The 19,375-nt window shown below is 28.0% G+C and overlaps 1 protein-coding gene across 1 annotated transcript in view; it reads left to right on the top strand.

The window, feature by feature from the left end:
• LOC129975166 (choline O-acetyltransferase-like) overlaps nucleotides 1-19,375 on the top strand; it is a 174,619-nt gene that overhangs the window by 142,314 nt on the left and 12,930 nt on the right. Inside the window, exons 8-9 of the mRNA XM_056088133.1 lie at nucleotides 4,619-4,719; nucleotides 17,781-17,909. Of these exons, the coding sequence (XP_055944108.1) occupies nucleotides 4,619-4,719; nucleotides 17,781-17,909 (230 nt within the window). The remainder of the gene's footprint in view (nucleotides 1-4,618; nucleotides 4,720-17,780; nucleotides 17,910-19,375) is intronic.

Raw genomic sequence — 19,375 nt, 5'->3', positions numbered from 1 at the left:
TTTTTCTCAATTAGCTCTTTTTTAATTTTTTCATTGTAATCCTTTCTAAAGCTATGGTAAATATATTTACCACAACATTCACCAACTCTTGCACACAATTTTGTAGCTTGCCTTATGTTCTCATCATACTTTCAAATGGAAGAAAATTCTAGATATTTTATTTTCATATCCGACATTATAATGAAACATAATAAATTGTTAATTGAAAAGATCAATTAACAAATCAAATTAATTGTATCTATTTAGTCACTTTTGTAGAAAATAGGATAGCCTTCTAGCGACGATAGAAAGAAATAAGTAGTCTACCGTTAGCCATAGGAAATGCAGCATTGTTAGGATTTGTCTAAATTGTTTTATGTGTTAATTGTGTTGTATGTATATTTGAGAATTTAGCTCAATAGGTTTTAAATGTAATTTTATTTGAGCTAACCAACCTCTGTCGTTTTTAAATCATTCTGCCACACTTTCTAATTAATCTCAATCTCAAAAACATTTCAAAATACTCGTTCTAGTAAAAAAAAATGACTCGTTAAAGATTAAATGAAAGTTATGATATTTTATAAAAAAAAATCGTACCATTTTTATGATTTGTTAGGGAAAAAATTTACTTATATACTAAACCTTTATGAAACTTCTTGGTTTCATTTTTTTCTTTCTCAAATCCGACTCATAGATTTGAAGCAGGAATACATAAAGCATGAAAAATAATTTGAATCCAATTTTAATTTAAAATAAAATCAAATAGGCTCTGTTTATAGAATATACCAAGAACATATCTAATGTGTATGAATCCCTAAAGGACTTAAAAAACTTGTCAAACAAATCCCTTTAAATTTACTTTTATAATTCATAAAATATAAGTAATGCATGTACAGTGCAAATCTTATAAAAAAGTTATGTACAAAGGGTTTCATTTCAAGCCAAGAGGGAAACTTTCAAAAAGCATTTGAAATACAAAAAAAGGAAAAAATGCCTTTTAAAAGAAGAAAACATCTAAAAAATGAAAAAGAACGAAAATAGAAGAATACAAACATCGTATTAAAAATTCTTCTTTCTTGTCTAAATTAAAAGTCACGGAAAAAATAACATCTGCATAATATCTTGGCTTCAACAAACACCTACGATATGTATTTTTTTTTTTTTTTTTTTTTTTTTTCAAAATAGTCATCTCCTCCTATGATTCTACTTTCAATTTTTCACTCTTCTATAACTGAAAGCATATGTCCGTAAAACTAAATTATACCTTTTTGATTAACGAGTTTCGTCTCCGTATCTTTTTTTCCTCGTTATTTTATGAAGATAAAAAAAACTATGAGGAGAGGTTCAGGATCTCCTATCTTGTTTTCCTCTCACACTGAAAAGGAAAGGGGGGGGGAGAGGATTCTCGATTTTTTTGAAAAGGATGATAATCAAAATAAATAATACATCTTTTTTGTAAAGAAAAAAAATGAAGCGAGCGTATAGATATTGATATTTAATTTTTTTAAGAAAAAAGTTTTGTTTTTGTTTTTACTCATTTTTAACCGTGCAAGTTGTCAAAGAAAAAAAATATTATTTTGAAGAAGGAGCTTATAAATTGAATAAAGTTTGCTTAAATTCACTTAAAGAGCCAGTGTTAAAGGCAAGGGCTGTTTACTGTCAGTTTTTGAGATGAATTCAGTTTGCTAAAGCAATTATATGGGAAGAATAGATGCCAGGATGGTTCCTGTTAGAACTTACTCATCATCAGCTATGAAGGATTCACTTCCATTATGGCATATAAATCTCAAGTAAAGCCATTCATTTAAATTTTTTGTATAACGAGAAAAGGTTGTCAATTAATCTTCATATTTTAAGGATAGGTGGAAGTAAGATAAGTTTGCATACAGAAATTATGATATTGGATCACCTCTGAGTATTTTTTCACTGGCAATCTTATCATTTCACCTATTTTATTTCTTTTTTTTAATAATATACGAGCAACTCCAAGCATGATTTAATATCTTTTTCAAGAGTAGATATTTTACTATTCAAAGTTTTAATATCAAAAATTAAATTTTTCAAGAATGGAAAAAATAATAGTCATATGGAAAAAATAGTTTATAAATATGCTGTACTAATTAACATTTCTTATCCGCACATTAAAAAATTTAAAGGTAAACCCTGTATAAGGCATACCACTATCATGGAAATTCAGCAATTATAAAATTCATCATTTCTAGTCGTTTCTGTTTGATTCTATCATTAAATTTATTCAGCTGATAATATTAAGCATTAAAAGTTCATGTCTTAAATATCTATTCAATTCAATGTTTCAAATAACTTTGAATCCCAATCAGACTGACAACGTGATCTTTCGTTATCAGACTGATAACAAAAGAATATTTGTTTGTTAAGTGCTTTGGAAAGACTCCCATGTTTTGCCCTATTTCGTAATAAATAATAATTTTATCCATCTCTCTTCAAAGTTCATTTAAAAAATTGCTTTTTTTTTTACATTTCTAAAAGCTCTCTCAGATAGTAGCGCTCCGAAAGGACTAATTTCTGCGGTACCAAAATGAAGTAAGTATAAAGTTTGAAGTAGTATTTACTGTTCTACTTCAATATGTAAAGAGTTCCGAATTCTGCAGTTAGTGAGATATATAAACCTCTTTACTTTGTCGCCATCAATTTCGAGTACTGAACAGATGCAATCTGGAAATCAATATCGAAACTGTTTTCATATTAATGTAATTTCACCTTTTAAAAAGAATTCTTTTTATTAAATCTCTTTCACTTTCTATGAAAATGAGAAAGAAGAAAATAGATTTCAAACTCAAGATTATTATTTGATTTCTTTTTCTTCCTCCAGCGCTTTTTAAATTAGAAGCTGAAACTCTTAACTAATTTTTTTATGTTGAAATTTGATTATTATTATTATTATAAATGCTTATTCACATATATAAGATATTTAGTCAATATTTAAGTGAAATTAAATAAAAATGGTATAATCAATTTTATCAAAAGAAAATGTGCAATGCTTACCAATATATTAAAGCCTGTGAACGCACACTTATACAATAAAATTCATATATAAACAATAACTTTTGGCGAGAAAACAGACATCGTTTTGGTGAATAATTATGAAATTTTTTTATCAACCCTTTTTCAACAACTAACGAAATAAATTCAAAGTAGAATTTAATCCAGTAATAATTTTAAAATGTGAGGATGACATTTATATCTTATTAGTTTAAGGGTTAAGGGTTAAAGCATCTTCATCTGATATTGTACAATCATTTTCTTACTTTCCATTCTTTTCTGCTTTCTACAGAAAATAAAATAAAAATGTGATTAAAAAATAGTTTTTTAATTTTCGATTTAGAAAAAGTAGAGTTTTAAAAAATGATTGCAGATGAAATCCTTTACTTTCGCCTATTAAAAAAATGAATACCCTGGTAGTCATACGGCTATTTTCTATGTATACGGTTGGCAATAAAAATTGCTTGCAGTTCAAGTATATTAAAAACAATTTATAGTGTAACTGAATATATTGAAACAAAAATGTTTGGATTTTCCAATCAACTTTACATTTTAAGCCCAAAATCATAATAAATTTGTATCAATTTTGATTCTAAAATCTGAAAGCTTTCATAAGTTTTTTATGTTTCGACAAGCAGAATTTTCTATATTATTATACAATTTTGTAAATAATAATCATCTAAAGATACAAAATTTTCCCTAGTTTTTATTTTTTTTAGTCTTTTATTTGTTTTCAACATTTATCTTTTATGTACTTCTCTGGCAGCATGCATGTTAATTTTCTCCCTGTAAAAGAAGGACAAAGAGAATTTTGAAGTTTATGAGGAAAATATTTTTGAATTGTAATTCCATGGTGTTATCATCAATACTCAGAAAAAGTCTCTCAGTTTTTATACTTGGAGCTTTAAAATATGAAGTCTTTAAAGTGGTTGGGGACAAAAAATAATAAACTTTTTTTAAAATAAATTATCAACAGTTGGAAATTATTATTTAACTTTGAAGATTGTTTAAATCTTACTTAATTATCTGAAATATTTTGAAAAATGTGGCTTTTTTCTCTTTACGTGGCGTTTATTTATATACAGAGATATGCGAGAAATGTTTTAAATGATATATTTTTTTAATATAAACAAAAGCAGGGAACTCAAGCAAAACAAAATGAAGAAATTATAAATTCTAACTTTTTATTCGATTCTCTAATTTTATCAATCATATATAATAATAATTTTTGACACTTTAAAACCTACAATGAAAAAATCCCACCATTTTTTAACTAAACTTGACACAGTCATAGTTCTTTAACCTAAATAAGGGTGAAATACAAATTTATTTCAAGGAACAATATGAAAAAGTAACACAACGATTCTTAATTACAATTTGCAAACGATCTCTTATAAGTTCTCATGGTTCCGAATTTATCGGTAAAATCATCTAAAATAGAGATTTTCTAAATTTCATATACAGATCAGTTTTAAAAAAATACATAAGTAAGTTTCTTGTAAATAAGCATCCGTTCTTCCTATAAAGTCTATCTTCCAATTTATCCAACTAAATTTCACTGCATATTATAGAATCTATTAATAATTTCACTGAGGAAAACTTATTCTTTTTTTTTCAGGCCGTCATAACAAGAGACGGAGTTGTGGGATTCGTGGTGGAACACTCCGCTTCGGAGGGAATCACGGTCCTCCGATTCTGCGAAGAATTTCTGCAGGCAATGTAAGTTTTATTATCTTATATGGGCTTTCCAGAGCAACTTCTCAAGCCGGCACATGGACAGGCGTTCTTTTGCTATCTACTTCATTAAATACAAACCTTGTATGAAATAGAGTAAAAATTTTTAAATAGTAAATGAAAACGCTGAGATTTTAAAGACTTTGAAAGAATCGGAATACCGAGTGTTCTTTATGGATTCAATTTGTCCCCTCTTACTCTTACATCCGGCTCTGTATCTCTGAGAGTTTTTAAGAGAAATTGCTCAAAGCAATTCTGGATGTCTTAAGACATCACCATCTTATATATATACAGATAAAAGAGTGTGTGAAAAAAAATTTAAAAATACAATTTTTATAAGTAACAAGAAAATAATCTGTAGTATAATTTTATTTTAATTATAAATTATTCAAAAATGCATCATAATATTAATTAATTATTAATGGAATATCTGTAACTACAACTTTGAAATTACAAAAAGTTATTCTTGATAATTTTACTGTATCTTATCTAATGAATTATATAAAATGTTTTAAGACTTCTAAGTACATCCATATATAATATTAAATTTAGAAACTACTTTTGGTCAATGCTTTGCATTTGAATGAATATGCTTATCAATATAAATAAAACGAAAATTTTCTAAATTTTGTTAATCTATGCATATAACAAATCAAAGTTATAAAGAATCAATCCTTTGGTTCTGACAGTTCCTTGTCGTATTTCGAAAAAGGTAAAACGTGTTAACAACATTCCAAGAGTTTTGTAAATTACTTAGGTTAATAATAAAGAGTTTTATCGATCTGCTGATGCAAATAACATATTTTCTCAAGATCTGGACATCTGAAAATACGCATCATATTACTGAATCCACGGATCATAAAAAGTGAAAATTATTGTTACATCTTGCCTTATTTGGTTTACTACTGCTTGCACCAGGATTATTTGCTACAAAACTGGTTAATACTGTATATGTTAATTTTGGTTAATTTTGTACTAATTCATGCAATGAAAAATTCTGGGATTATAAACAGAATTTTTACCATCTTTAACAATCACACATCATTTAATTTATCTAGGTTCAATGAATTGATCCTTCATTCATATTGGTTGTAAGCATTTACTTTGAATTTTTAATATACATTATTATATATATTATTAATATATAATATTAATATATTATTAACTAATTTATTCTACAAGTACAAAAAATAAAATCGAGATAAAGAGAAAGAAAAATTCAGCAGTCTTCTCAATTTCGGCCATAATTGTATCCACTCCTTCCACTCTATATGCAATACCTCACACACAATTTGATTCCTAATATGATGATTCTGAAAGACTGCATGGAAAATTAAATTCTCTAAATACAATGTTATAGATGCTTCCTTCCTTTCCCCTTCCCCCTCTATCTGAATCTGGTAATGAGAGTTGTTTTCTATTGAAACAGATTTATTTGAAACCAAAGATCAGACATTTTAATTTAAAGATTTAATTAGTTTGAAGTACTCCTTTCTTGTTTTCTTTTACTTAGAATGTACTTTTATTTGCTGCAAATTTTCTTTTCGAGACCATTATGATTTCCTTTGCTGCAAGTATGTTTTGCTTCCTTAAGATTATTTTAGTCTGCTTTTAAGTTCAGAATCAAATTACTTAACTCTGTTATTTTGACTTTCTTTTCTAGATTATTTTATGTTCTGTTTTTTACTAGGCGCTTGTTTTCAGTGTGTAAGTTTTGCCTCGCACAGAAAGGATTTGTGTTCCCGATTAATAAGGTATTTTGATTTTATGCTTTTTTTTAAAGTTGCTCTTGATTATATGTTATTCATTAAAAAGCATTTTTGCCGGTGAATTAAGAAAACATAGTTATCTTTTCCTTTAATTAATATGGCGAACAAATGCTTCAGCAAATTCGGAATTTATTTTATTTTTGCTTGAAACATGTTTCTTTGGATTTAGCTTTACTAAAATTAAAAGAATACTAGACTCATTTACAAGTATATAAAGTGACGTATGCATATTTGAAATTAGTATTACTTAATCTAGTTTGATGTTATTTATAGTGTTCGTAAGCTGTTATTATTTTAGCATAAAATAAATTAGTCTGCACAGAGTATTCCTGTAACTGTAATTAACAAATTAACGTCATATTTTGCGTGCGTGTCATTCAAAGTATGCTCTCGTTGATACTGTAATAAAGGAATTTGTTCTAAACTTTTCTAATGGCGAACCCTTTTCGCAAAAATAATTCAGACAATTTCATAAAAATATTGAATAGAAAATTCTCCTAAACATTTTAATTATTTTTATTTAAAAAGTGGTTCAAACTAATTTAATAACAAAAATGTTTTTTCAATCTGTATGCACATAGAAAATTCTTCGGTATTGTACGCCAACGCAAAAAAAAATAAAGTCTTATTTTGATTTAAAACCTTTGATGTAAGAGATGACATATATCTACATATTGGTTTGTAAAATTTGTTGCTCAAATACTTTTCTAATGATTAGAGAATAATTAATTACTTGCTTCCTGCTGCCTACCCAATACTTTCCCTTAACCGAATTCACATGTTTTCTAATACTGAGGATACTAAAGAGTGTAGTGTATTATATAACAACTGTAGAATTAATGAAACCAAAAGTTGCAATAAAACTACCAGTGGTATTTATCATGAACGATTATCTAGAATCAATAGATAAACACGAAGTTCATCACCTTCATTTGGTACATACTAATAATAATCAGCATATAAGCAATACAATATAAGGTGTTCAAACCGCTAGTATAATTTTCAAGAAACAAAGGTGTTTTTCGTTATTGTTTTCATCTATATTGTTACGAACTTGTAATTTTGCTTCCCTGCGTAGTCACTTTCATGGCAAGTAAGAGAGTTTGACAGATAGCTTTAAGGGATGCTGAATGCATGCCAAATCCCCGCTGTCTTTAGGGACAGACTTGGTGACCATTTGACATACTGACGTCAATTTTGGTGACAAAATTGAAGGTTCCAGAAACTACAAGAATCTTAGTGATTCATCCATTAATACTCGAGTTTCGGCTCTCTTTCTAAAAATTTATTAGCCCTGTCGAGGAAACTATAAAAAGCCAGGAAACAAAACTTAAGCTCAATCAGTTGAGCTCAGTTCTCCCTGAACACTCTGTGCTGTTACCGCTATTTATTACCGAATAGTTACTTGTGTACTACTGTTTATTGCAAATGCTATTTTTTTTCCACGCTTTGTTTATATTTTGCTACTTTGAATTCGTGCTTCCAAATAAAATAAAATAGTAAGTAATAATAATAGATTGAAGCTACCGTTATTGAGTCTGCTGGATTTTTCACCGGATGGATTGCAGAGATTTTCCGTAACAATACATATATTTATAAATTCTCCTTCTGTTGGAAGAATTTTTAACTAATTAATCTTTTTTTTTTTGTTACTTAACCATTGAGTTTGTATTTCGAACAGTATGTGTATAAATTCTCTATCGATACACATTTTATTTGGAATGTCAGAATAACAAACAGCTCAAATTAGAATGCACCAACTTCAGAATGAAACATTTATTTTATGTTCGTCGCTCATTTAAAAATAGTGAGAACGAAACTATTTCAAACTCTATTATAATAATGTATCCATAATGTAATATTAATTTCATTTGAAAACTCAAAATTCTCATATCATAAATAAACACTGAATCTAGATACTTATGCACGTTCGTCTGCGCTCTGAAAATATATATTATGAAACAGACCACCTAATAATGCACCCATTTCTACGAAAAAGTTACATCATAACTTTTTCAGGTAAAATAAATATAGATTCAATTCCAAAAATAAGCTTTACTCGAAATCCTCAACTAAATAGACATATTTATCACCTCTTCTGGAATAAATAAGTGATATCTTAAATTTTAAAATAATAATATTTGCCATTATTATACGAGATAAATAATAATGTAATTTATGATTATATATTTGTGATTTCCAAGCACGAATAGTATATAAGATAGATATTAAAAAACGAATAATGTGTACATTTAGTAACAAATGGCTACAGTTTTGTCCAGCATGAATCTTCGTATTTCTGAGCATTAAATACTGTACTTATATTCGCAGGAAATGAATAAAAGTTATCTAAATTTGATGCCTCAATATTATGAAGATATAACATGAAATGATCTGAATATATATCAAAAAATACGATGTATATCTTTGTATGAAAAAATAGACAAGCCTTAAAAAAAGCTCTAAATCTTTTTCTCAAGCAAAATATATATTTTTTTTTCAGAAAGGCCTTTTTTTTTCTATTTAGTCTAAAATAAATAGCTCATTTATCCTATTTTCATGGTATGATATAAATATATATATTTATAGTGATCTTTTAATAGAAGTTTAAACTTTTAATGCAGATTTTAAGACGGGACAAACCATCTATTCATTTTCATCTCTTAAAAACAATCTTGACACATTATGAGGCTTCAGATAAAGTGGAAGCTATTTGTCTTAGTGAATACACAATTAAAAAAGCACCTGTCTTGGCTGTCACTTATGTAATGCATGCATTTCAAACAAGAAATAAAGTTGTGCAAAAATATATTTTATTATATCATTTTCATACTATTGAAGATGAAAGAAACACATGGTATATGGATATAAAACTCATCTGCCTCAGGAGAATGCATTAGTCATTTTATATTTAAGCGAAGGGATTTAAGCAAAATGCTTCTTTGACATGAAATACACTAAGTCTATCTGTCATTGCGATCCACTTGACATTCCCGTCAACTGCACAATCTTTTAAAATGTAGGATTGTTCCAATTAAATTTTATTGTTTCAGAAAGCTGTTAAGAGGATTTTATAACCTCTAACAATACGAAGTTTGAAATGATGCGCTCACAATTTATTAAATGAAAAAATAGAAAAAAAAAGGTAACTAAGCAAAATGAGAAAAAGAAAAAAAACCTTCTGCACAAGTTTATATGCAAAAAATTTAAGTGACTAGAAAGATTTTTAATAGATGGAAATTATCTGTAAAAGCTTCAAAAATAACTTTCTTATAGAGGTGAATTGAATTTTACTACTCTATTCTTAAACAATAGTATCATATCATATTGGCAAGTTTTGAGATACCAGAATTTCAACAACATTATCCTACATCGGTCAAAGTAACTTTTGGATGAACAGAAATACAAGATTGTCGAAATTAATCAGTAGGAAGTATCTTATTATATATATATATAAAAACTGTGCTCCACAATAAGAACCCAAATATCTTGATATAAAAAGGAATGAAAAGTTTTAGTAAAACTAAAAAAAAACAAAAAAAACATGGAATTGTATATTTTAGAAAGGGTGGTTTTTATAGGAATTCGAACCTATTCCATTACTGAACAACCGAATTATATCATGTTGATAATTTTTGTTATACCAGAATTTCAACAATACCGATAAACTCAGGACCTAATATTTATTCAAATTGGTGAATTTTCCTTCACAACTTGAGTCTTTCGACATTTATCTCAGCGAACTTTCCCAGATATATGGATTTCAGTCTCCATTTCGGTATAACTTGTCCTCCCTGCTAATCTGATTTCACCCTATGTGACTTCTGATGAGTTTTCTTAAAAGACTAACTTTGATGTACTGCAAGATTTATTACTTTTCTTTTTACATTTGCCTTTGCCTTTTTTATTATTATTTATTATTTATTCTAATATTGTTTTGTCTTTCTTTTAATAAATATCGAGAATATCTTATAAAATATTTATTATTTAAATTTCGCATCATTTGGATGAACAGAACGCTCTTCACAGCTTTCTGAATTTATGAAGTTTCATTTAAATAACTCTGAACGACAGGATTACCATTTTTATTCTTCTGGTGTTTGTAAATCTATTTTTACGACACATGCAATTGTTTTTACTTTTTATATTGCTCTGTAAAACTAAAATCAAATAGTTATTCGAAATTTTATTTATTTCAAATTGTGATATTCTAATATTATTCACTATTTCTTAAACTAAATAAGTATTACCAAAAACAGTATCAAAAAATTTAATGTTCTTTGCATGCAATGCCTTTGGATATGCTATTTTAAATAAAACAGCAACAAATGCATAATTTAAAGAGAACAATTAATTATATAATTTTCAAAATTACATTGAGGTATTCATTGCCATCTTTCGTGAGAACGAAAGAACTTGGAGTTAAACTCAAAAATGGCCAGAAAGACATTCATTCAAAAGAAAAATATTTGATAATAAATTTATTTTAAAAACTTAGACGAAGCAGATAAAAAACAAATTTTTACAATTGCTAACATAATATAAGTAAACAAAAATCGAATCTAAAGATATAAATTCAAGCATTCAAAGTATAGCAGCCAATCACACGAGAGAATCAAAATGGATTGCAACATGTATTCAATTAATATTATATAGCAACTCGCAGCTTAACTGAATTAAAGCTTTCCATTAGTCGTCTTTTAACTTCTTAGTGACGCACAGAAAGAGTATACATCCGCATTTTCTAAAAAAAACGAGGAGTTTCTATGCAGAAGAAAATAATTGTATGATTTAATAACTGAGTCTGAAATATATTTTCTTGTCCCCAAATTTTTTGATAGAAGTCTTCAAATGTGTATCAACATAATAGTCTACCTTAAGCTTTGATTCATTGATATTACAATTAAAACTTGATTACTGCAATAAAGAAAAGTAAAAAAAAAATTAGCCTTGTAATAAATTGTAAAACAAGTTACAGTTGATATAATTTGTAGTTTTTCCCTAAGATAATAAAAATTTAACAAATATAATCAACCACTTAACGGAATTTCTTAATTATACATTTTCTTACTATATTGTTTTAAAAAATTGAAAGTATTTAAAATACTAAATTAATTTTTTTAAATCAAAATAGACAAATTAAATTTTTACTTCAACACTTATTATTCGGCAATAATATGAAAGTTTTCAAATATATGAATTTTTGACTTTCAAATGCAATAATTAAAGTCAAGAAAAATCACTATGTATACATTGGATAAATGAAAATATTCAAAAATAAATTTATATTATTGCTAAAGATATTTTAATAAGTTGCAATGTTTTAGCAAAGAAACTCATTCTTAATTGCATTAAATGTGCCTTAATTTAATATTATCAACAATTCTATTCTGAAATTAACAATATTTTTACCTTCTAGTCATATTAAATCATTCGTTTTTGTTATTCGTAAACAGCTGAAATTACATTCTTCAATAAACAAAACGAAAATTATAAAAGAACTTACAATTAGGAGTAGCACATATTTTTCCAAAATGCAGCAAAGCGTAGAAATAGAACAACCATTTAATAGAAAAATAAACACATTATTCTCTTTGCCTCTTTAGAAAACGATTTCTTTGTGATAACTGAAGCCCAAAATTCATTTCTGAAAACGATTTACGAAAACAAATTTAATAATTGTTCTGTTCTGAATGCTTGATGCTTAGTTGTGAAGGCTTTGTTTGAAGATTTTACTTTCGTTGTTTATTACCTGTATTCATGTCTAAGCAAACACAATAGGGATATTTGAATTTCAATCTAAATATTCTTTTAGCTCATGAAATAAAAGGAAATGGGAGTATTTGCAATAACTTGTTATTTCCATTATCTGGTTTAGTTCTATAATACAATGAAAAAAATAAGCTGTAGGATATTAGATAGAATTTCATATTTTCGCACAAATTTTATTCATTCAAAATTGCTATGAGGTTTTATGTATAGTAGTTAGATAGAATATTTAATATTAAAGATGCATTTTGTTCCAAAAGAACAATGATATTCAAATGCTTATTTCCAATTTTTGACGACTTTTAAATTGTCTTTTTGTCTTTTGATAAAATGCAGTGAAGGAGAAATAAAGAAGACTTTCCAGTATGCTATATTTATGATATTTAAAAATTATAACTTTCTATAAAATTGAAAATTTTAATGACTATTATTTTATAAAGCTTTTTTTTTTATTGTGAGCCAGTTGCCTTTGGCGACCAACTAGTCCTCCAGAGATATTGATTATACAGTGGAACCTCATTTACTAAGCATAATTCATACCCAAATCTTATTCGTAACGCGAAATATTCGCTAATCGAAATAATTTTTTTTTTTCATAAGAATTCATGCAAAGTAGAATAATGCGTTTCATTCCAAAAAATATGCTGAAAATAATTTATAATAATGTAATTTATAATGTATGCTATTTTACAAGAAAATTGTCTAAAGTCATTGCCTTTAGCTATTTAGTCATTTGTCTTTAGCTATTTGTCTTAGCGAAACTTGAAATAAATAAGACACAGCATTAACGTTTGTAGCGCGCATAGCTACTGCCTTATTAGGGTGATGTTTCTCAATATGCAATACAAAAATTTATCAATCTTTTAGAATTTCTTTTATTTTTCACTGCAAGGTTGTTACTCTCTTGAATCTATTATTTCCTTCTCTCCTAATCAAATTTCTTACAAGTTTTTTTTTTATATCTGAGACACAGATAGCAGCTTTTTCAGTAGCTCTAACTGTATTCTTTCACCAGTTCATCAATATTTCAATATTGTTGCTCTCCAACTCTAGCCCCATAATGGCCTGAGGCATAATTTCAACGATTAATATTCCATAAGTATTTCCTCAAATCCCTCGGAATAACATTCGACAACGCTTTCCTTCCAAAACTTCCTCCATGTATATTAGTTTAGTTTGGTTTAGTTATATTAACGTCCCGTTGTAAAGCAACACTAGGGTTATTTTGGGACGGACCTCATAATTTTGAGCCGCGGTCAGATGACGTGGACGACACCTGAGCTGGCACCCCCCTCTCCACCCTCCATGTATATATAAGGTTTCTTTTCAAACAGGTGTTCAATGCAAGACAATACAACATGTGACATCACGATGTTTCCTCGCCACTCGTTCTGCAAAACATCGCCTGTTAAGCGAGTCCTCTTTTTTACAATTTTGTTTCGGTCATTGTGTGAATCGTTCATTATGAGAGGTTCCCGTTAAGTGACATTTACCTATATTTAATTCCAATGAAATCGTTCTTATATATTTTCAAATCCATGATTCCGCTCTATTGTCGACATTAAAGTATGTTATTTTGATTACCTTACTTAAGTTATGTCTATTGTGTACATGAGTTTTTCTAATTGAGACCAATCCATGACATCATAGCGCTATTAAAAACGTAAATGTGCGGTTCGCCTATCTTCTGAATTTTCTATCTTAAGATAAATGTACCTTCACCAAAGTTGAATTATTTTAGGGTGATTTCACATCATATGTAATAGTGACAATTTTTTATTGCAATCTAAAAGTTCTTTTATTACTATTTCTGGCAACCATCTAAAATTATGCAACTTTGACGAATTTTTAGACGATTGGCACGATTTTGACGAGAAACCGTAAATTAGTTTTAAATATTACAAAAATATGAATATGATACTCTTAAAGTGCACAATGCAATTATTTCATAAAATGACTTATCGCGTAATAATAAATAACGAATTTCATGCTTTAACGATTAGCATAGTGATTCCTGTCTGGCGACAATTGAATTCCATTTCTCTCTCGATTAAACTTTTATTTGAGATCAGAATCTTGATTCGTTTACATTTCCTTCCTCTGACTAAATGGAAGTTTCGATGATAAGACAAGACCTCTTCCAAGCATTTCTAATAAAATATTGCATCTCCATTAATTAATTTAGCGAAGTATTGAATTAATTACAGCTATAAAACATTCATTGAATAAGGCGAGACATTCATATAATGGCTTGTTTGGTTTGAATTTCATTATTGCTATTCGACAATAAGCAATTATAAATGTAATGTGTGTGTGTATGAATGTAATGTAATGTGTGTGTGTGTGTGTGTGTGTGTGTGTGTGTGTGTGTGTGTGTGTGTGTGTGTGTGTGTGTGTGTGTGTGTGTGTGTGTGTGTGTGTGTGTGTGTGTGTATTTAAAATTTTAATTAATTAAAAATTGACCAGAATTTTGTCGTTTTTCGGCGATAACTTCCAAAATAATTATTGTACAGAAATAAATTTTACATTGTTTGAAAATTTAAAAAAAAAATTTTTTTTGTAATTATATCGGTTCATTAGTCGTTCAGAGTTTTGCTGAATGTCGGCAATTTAAAAAAAAAAAATTCCAACAATAATTTTTAACCACAGATTACACTGTTCCCCTGAAGTTAAAACCTTTTCAATTGTTCCATCAATTAACAAATGGCGTATTTTTAGTATATTGCTGAAAGTTAATGAAAAAGGATTTGTGCTTGATATTTATTAGTTTAATAGACTTATAAAAAAGGGAAGCTCAATATTTGTAAATTTAGAAATTAGATGAACCGGATATTTAGATTTTCACTAGCGCTGTTATGGGACTGTCTTCAATAGAACGGTTCATGTTCACGATAAACAGAACTGAATTAAGACAGTTAAAATAACACGGTTTTAATGTCAAAACCATATGGCGAATTCATAAACATGGAGTTATAAAAAACAAATATAACCAGTATTCTCGGCGAACCAACTGATCGCCTGAAGTGACTAATATATATAGATATAGATATAGATAGACTGATAGATGGATAAATAGAGAGATTCTAACCCTAAATAAAATCTGAAACATATAAATATAATTCTACATCTAAATTTTCCCATGAATATGTATTGCGATGAGAAAGTTTTTATCTATATTTTACATATTGTGTTTTGCAGATCATTTTCTACCTAATATACGAGTTAGAGAATCGTATCACTAAATCAAAGGAATAAATCATCTAATTTACAGTGTATTAAATTTATGCAAATATGAACGCCATAACGAGTAAAATAAATTATAGTTTTATGTTGATGGCGCTTGAATATATATGATCGTTAATGTGTTAAAATCTTAATACCATGTATTTAAAATATTAACTTATTATATGTATTGTAAAGTTATAGAACTATTTTTGAAAAAAAAAATATTTTAAATGCCAAACACAATTTAATAAAATATCTTTTCTAAAATGAAATATTCAGTATAAAAACACTTTAAATAACTCGTGCAAATGAATTGAATTGCTTACAAAGCATATTGTATCAGCTGAAATTATAATATAATAAAAATAGATCTTGCTATTCTTATTCTTTTTCAATGCCTTAAAAAAATTTCCAACATTTTAAAAAAGTAATTTTTGACAGAAATATGCAATGAGTAATTTATTTCAAAGAAACATTTTGGAAAATAGCTATTTTTACAAATAACATCGAAAAAAATTTCTAATCCTGGATTTTTCCAAAATTCATTGTTGAATTATAAATAGCCTGCTGGGAAATGAATTGCATTGATTTGATTCTAGACAAGAAAACTGTACGCATGTGTGTACATTTGTCCTCGCTAAACTCTAAATCTAAAAAATTATAGTTGGCTCTTAATTGCGTAGATACATTCATGTCATAATATTATGTACGTAATTTCAAACTTGAAGCCAAACTTTTATTATACGAATTGAATTTTATTTTAATTTTAAATGAAAATAGAAAGGTTAATTTTTCTGCCAAGAAAACGAATACATATGATTCCTTCAAATAAATTATTGAGTGTCTCATAAAAAAATTATATTCATAATTTTTTTAAACAGTTGAATTCTTACATAGACTTTGAAGATGGCTGAAAACATGACAGTTTGAAATGTCATTCTTGATTTGTTTTCTGAATCGTCAATTCTTTTGTACAAAAATCTTGTGAGTTATCAAATAACATTATTTACATCTTTTATAGTGATAGATAGCACATTTCAATGCTAGAAGGCTTAATGTCTTTCATAGTGAAATCTAAAATCTTAGATTTCATAATTTTTTCGATAGATTATTCAGTTTGAAGGGAACCTCTTTCATTTTGAACCCTAGTTACAATTCCTTATGAAAGTCATTTTCTAGTTTTCCGAAGAAGAATTTGCACTTCTTTACCCAAACTCGTTGCAGACCATTTGAATAGATCATATTGAAAATATACGCACAGGTGATGAGAAAATATCATCAGAATTATATATATATATATATATATATATTAAAAGAGGTAATTAATTGACTGCAAAAGAAATTGCCCAACACTGTTGCGAATACCAAGTAACATCAGCAGTCTATATTCTTCACGAACGAGTGAAAGTTTGATGTAGAAAAGCTTTCAAATAGATGTCTGGTCCAAAGAAAAAGAATCTGCCTGCTTTGCATTGCAGATGCCACTAACTTTGCATTGCTAAAAAACACTTATAAAGCAGGTAGGATCAAGGGTTGGGAGGGAATCTTTCTGAGTGACTACAATGAACTTCATGCATTCAAAGGAAATCTTGCCGTAAAATGATTCCAAAATTAGGCATAGTCTACTGCTGTGAGGATAATCTTAATCAATACTAATTACCTACTTCACAAAAAAAACAATTTGTAGACAGATTTCTTGAGGACAGCTGTGCATAATTAATGGAATTCTCTCTCTATTTTCGGATTTTTATATTTTAAATCTTCTTTGAGACTCGTATTTTGAAAGATCGTGTATCCTGGTGCTTACTCTCAGTCCTTCTAAAAGTTTTTAAATGGATATGCAATAGACGTGCATGATCTTTACTTCTCATTCAAATTTCAGCATTGAAAGGCGATAAAAAGAATTTATTTCTATTGGACGGGGGGGGACATAAACTTTTCTAAAGCACTTTTCTTTTTTAAGGAATCTTGTTTTCTCAAAAAATGATAAAATGATCAATCACAATTATTAATTAGTTAATACACGCATTGTAAAAACAATATTGAATGCAATGAATAATCAAATAAGTATTTCGATGAAATATCATGTTCTTATTTATAGACAAAAATATATGATGTTCCCTAGCTTTTTGAGGTTTTTTATCATATCTATTTTTATGAGGGTTTTTTTTTATCATATGCGCCACTTAAATATGACTATGGTTTTAAATAATTTTTGTTGGTATAGCTTTAATGCAATTTCGATTTTGTAATTAGAGAAGTTTTTTTTATTTTTATTTGTAGATCATCCGAATCTTCGGAAAACAGCACAAGTGCTACCACCTCTTCTTTCCGCCTACCTACAGCTCTAACTTGGGAAATTGATGATGAAATATCTTTAGCCATACAAGAAGCAAGCAAGAAAATGAACAAGTAAGATAACACATGCCTATTAAACTCGCTCTATTAGAACTCTTACTATACTGGGATATTTCACAAATTTTTTTTAGGTTATTTTTGCAGCTTCAAATATTGACAATATTAAAAAATTTCAAAACTAATAATTCTAAATAAGTAGAAATTTCAGAAATAGTCCTTATATATTCAGAAAGATAGAATTCTACGAATATCTGTTACTGAAATTAAAATTAGAGATATTAATTAGAATTTTTTTAATTTAAGAGGGTGAATTAATGAAAATTTCCAAAATATAATGTTTCATTCCAGTTCACATCAAACTTTTAAATATATTATTATTAAATAAAGTAATGGCATCAATATATTTTTTCTAAAAAAATTATAAATATACCTTTCAGAAATTCTGTTTGTATGCTTCGTAAACGAGTTAAGTAAAAATGATTACTTTTGGTCACACTCTGAGTGATCTATGTATGGTAATGAGAAGTCTATTTTTATTGGCACAAAGAAATTTGCATCACAAGAACTTCAATGCAAATCACACTTTTCTTCACCAATTCTTTGACTTTATATTTAATTTTTAAATATGTCAAGGACTTCAGTGCATCCTTTAGTTCCTCTAGGAATACGTATCTTTCTAATAAATACAGAAACTATCTGTTACTCAGTAAAACTTTAAAATGAGGGAAAAGTGTATATTTTTGTTATTTAATAGAATTTCTTACTATTTCTGGTGTATATTGTCAATTTTATGTCAAGTATATTATCAGTAATTATTGGGTGTATTATCAGTATTATAAATGTATTGCCAGTGCTTTCATGGAATATCTCGTTATTTCCTGAATCACATTCTACGAAGTAATGATTTCATACTTTAACGATAACGTACAAGGAATGGATTAGAAAAAAAGCTTACAATATAATAAAAAAATATTTATCAACAACAGTATACAAAAAATACAAAATGAAATTAAGCGGCATACTTCCCGATCCCTTTCCTACATAATCACTAAGCCTATTTATTGAAACGCAAGACAAATTTGTTCAACTTATCTTGATAGAAATCATATACCTGCCCATTGAATTAGTTCTTGGCAGTTATTTTCTATAGCATTTTCTGCAGAGAATCTTATTCAAGATAAGCTTTCTTTCGATTTCAGAGTATGAAATACTCCCTGGATGCTAAATCTGGGCTGTATGGGAGTGTCTTCTGACTTTCCACTTGAAGTTTTCTGGCTTCCCATTCACGAGCACTGCGGGGTCTGGAATTGTCATGCAAGAGGATGACATTCTCACTCAATATACCAGGGTGTTCTTGCCATATGCTTCACGTAACTTTATCAAAATTGCACAATAACGATAGGCGGTAATGGTATGAGCACATTCCAGATACTTGATCAGGATGACACCGCATGCATACCAGAATATAGTTGCCATAACTTTACTGGCAGAGGGTGTAACTTTAAACTTCTTACTCGTTG

Source organism: Argiope bruennichi, chromosome 7 (assembly GCF_947563725.1).
Source record: "Argiope bruennichi chromosome 7, qqArgBrue1.1, whole genome shotgun sequence".
NCBI lineage: Eukaryota > Metazoa > Arthropoda > Arachnida > Araneae > Araneidae > Argiope > Argiope bruennichi.
The sequence above is the reverse complement of the archived record's forward strand: the minus strand, read 5'-3'. Positions and strand labels throughout refer to the sequence as shown.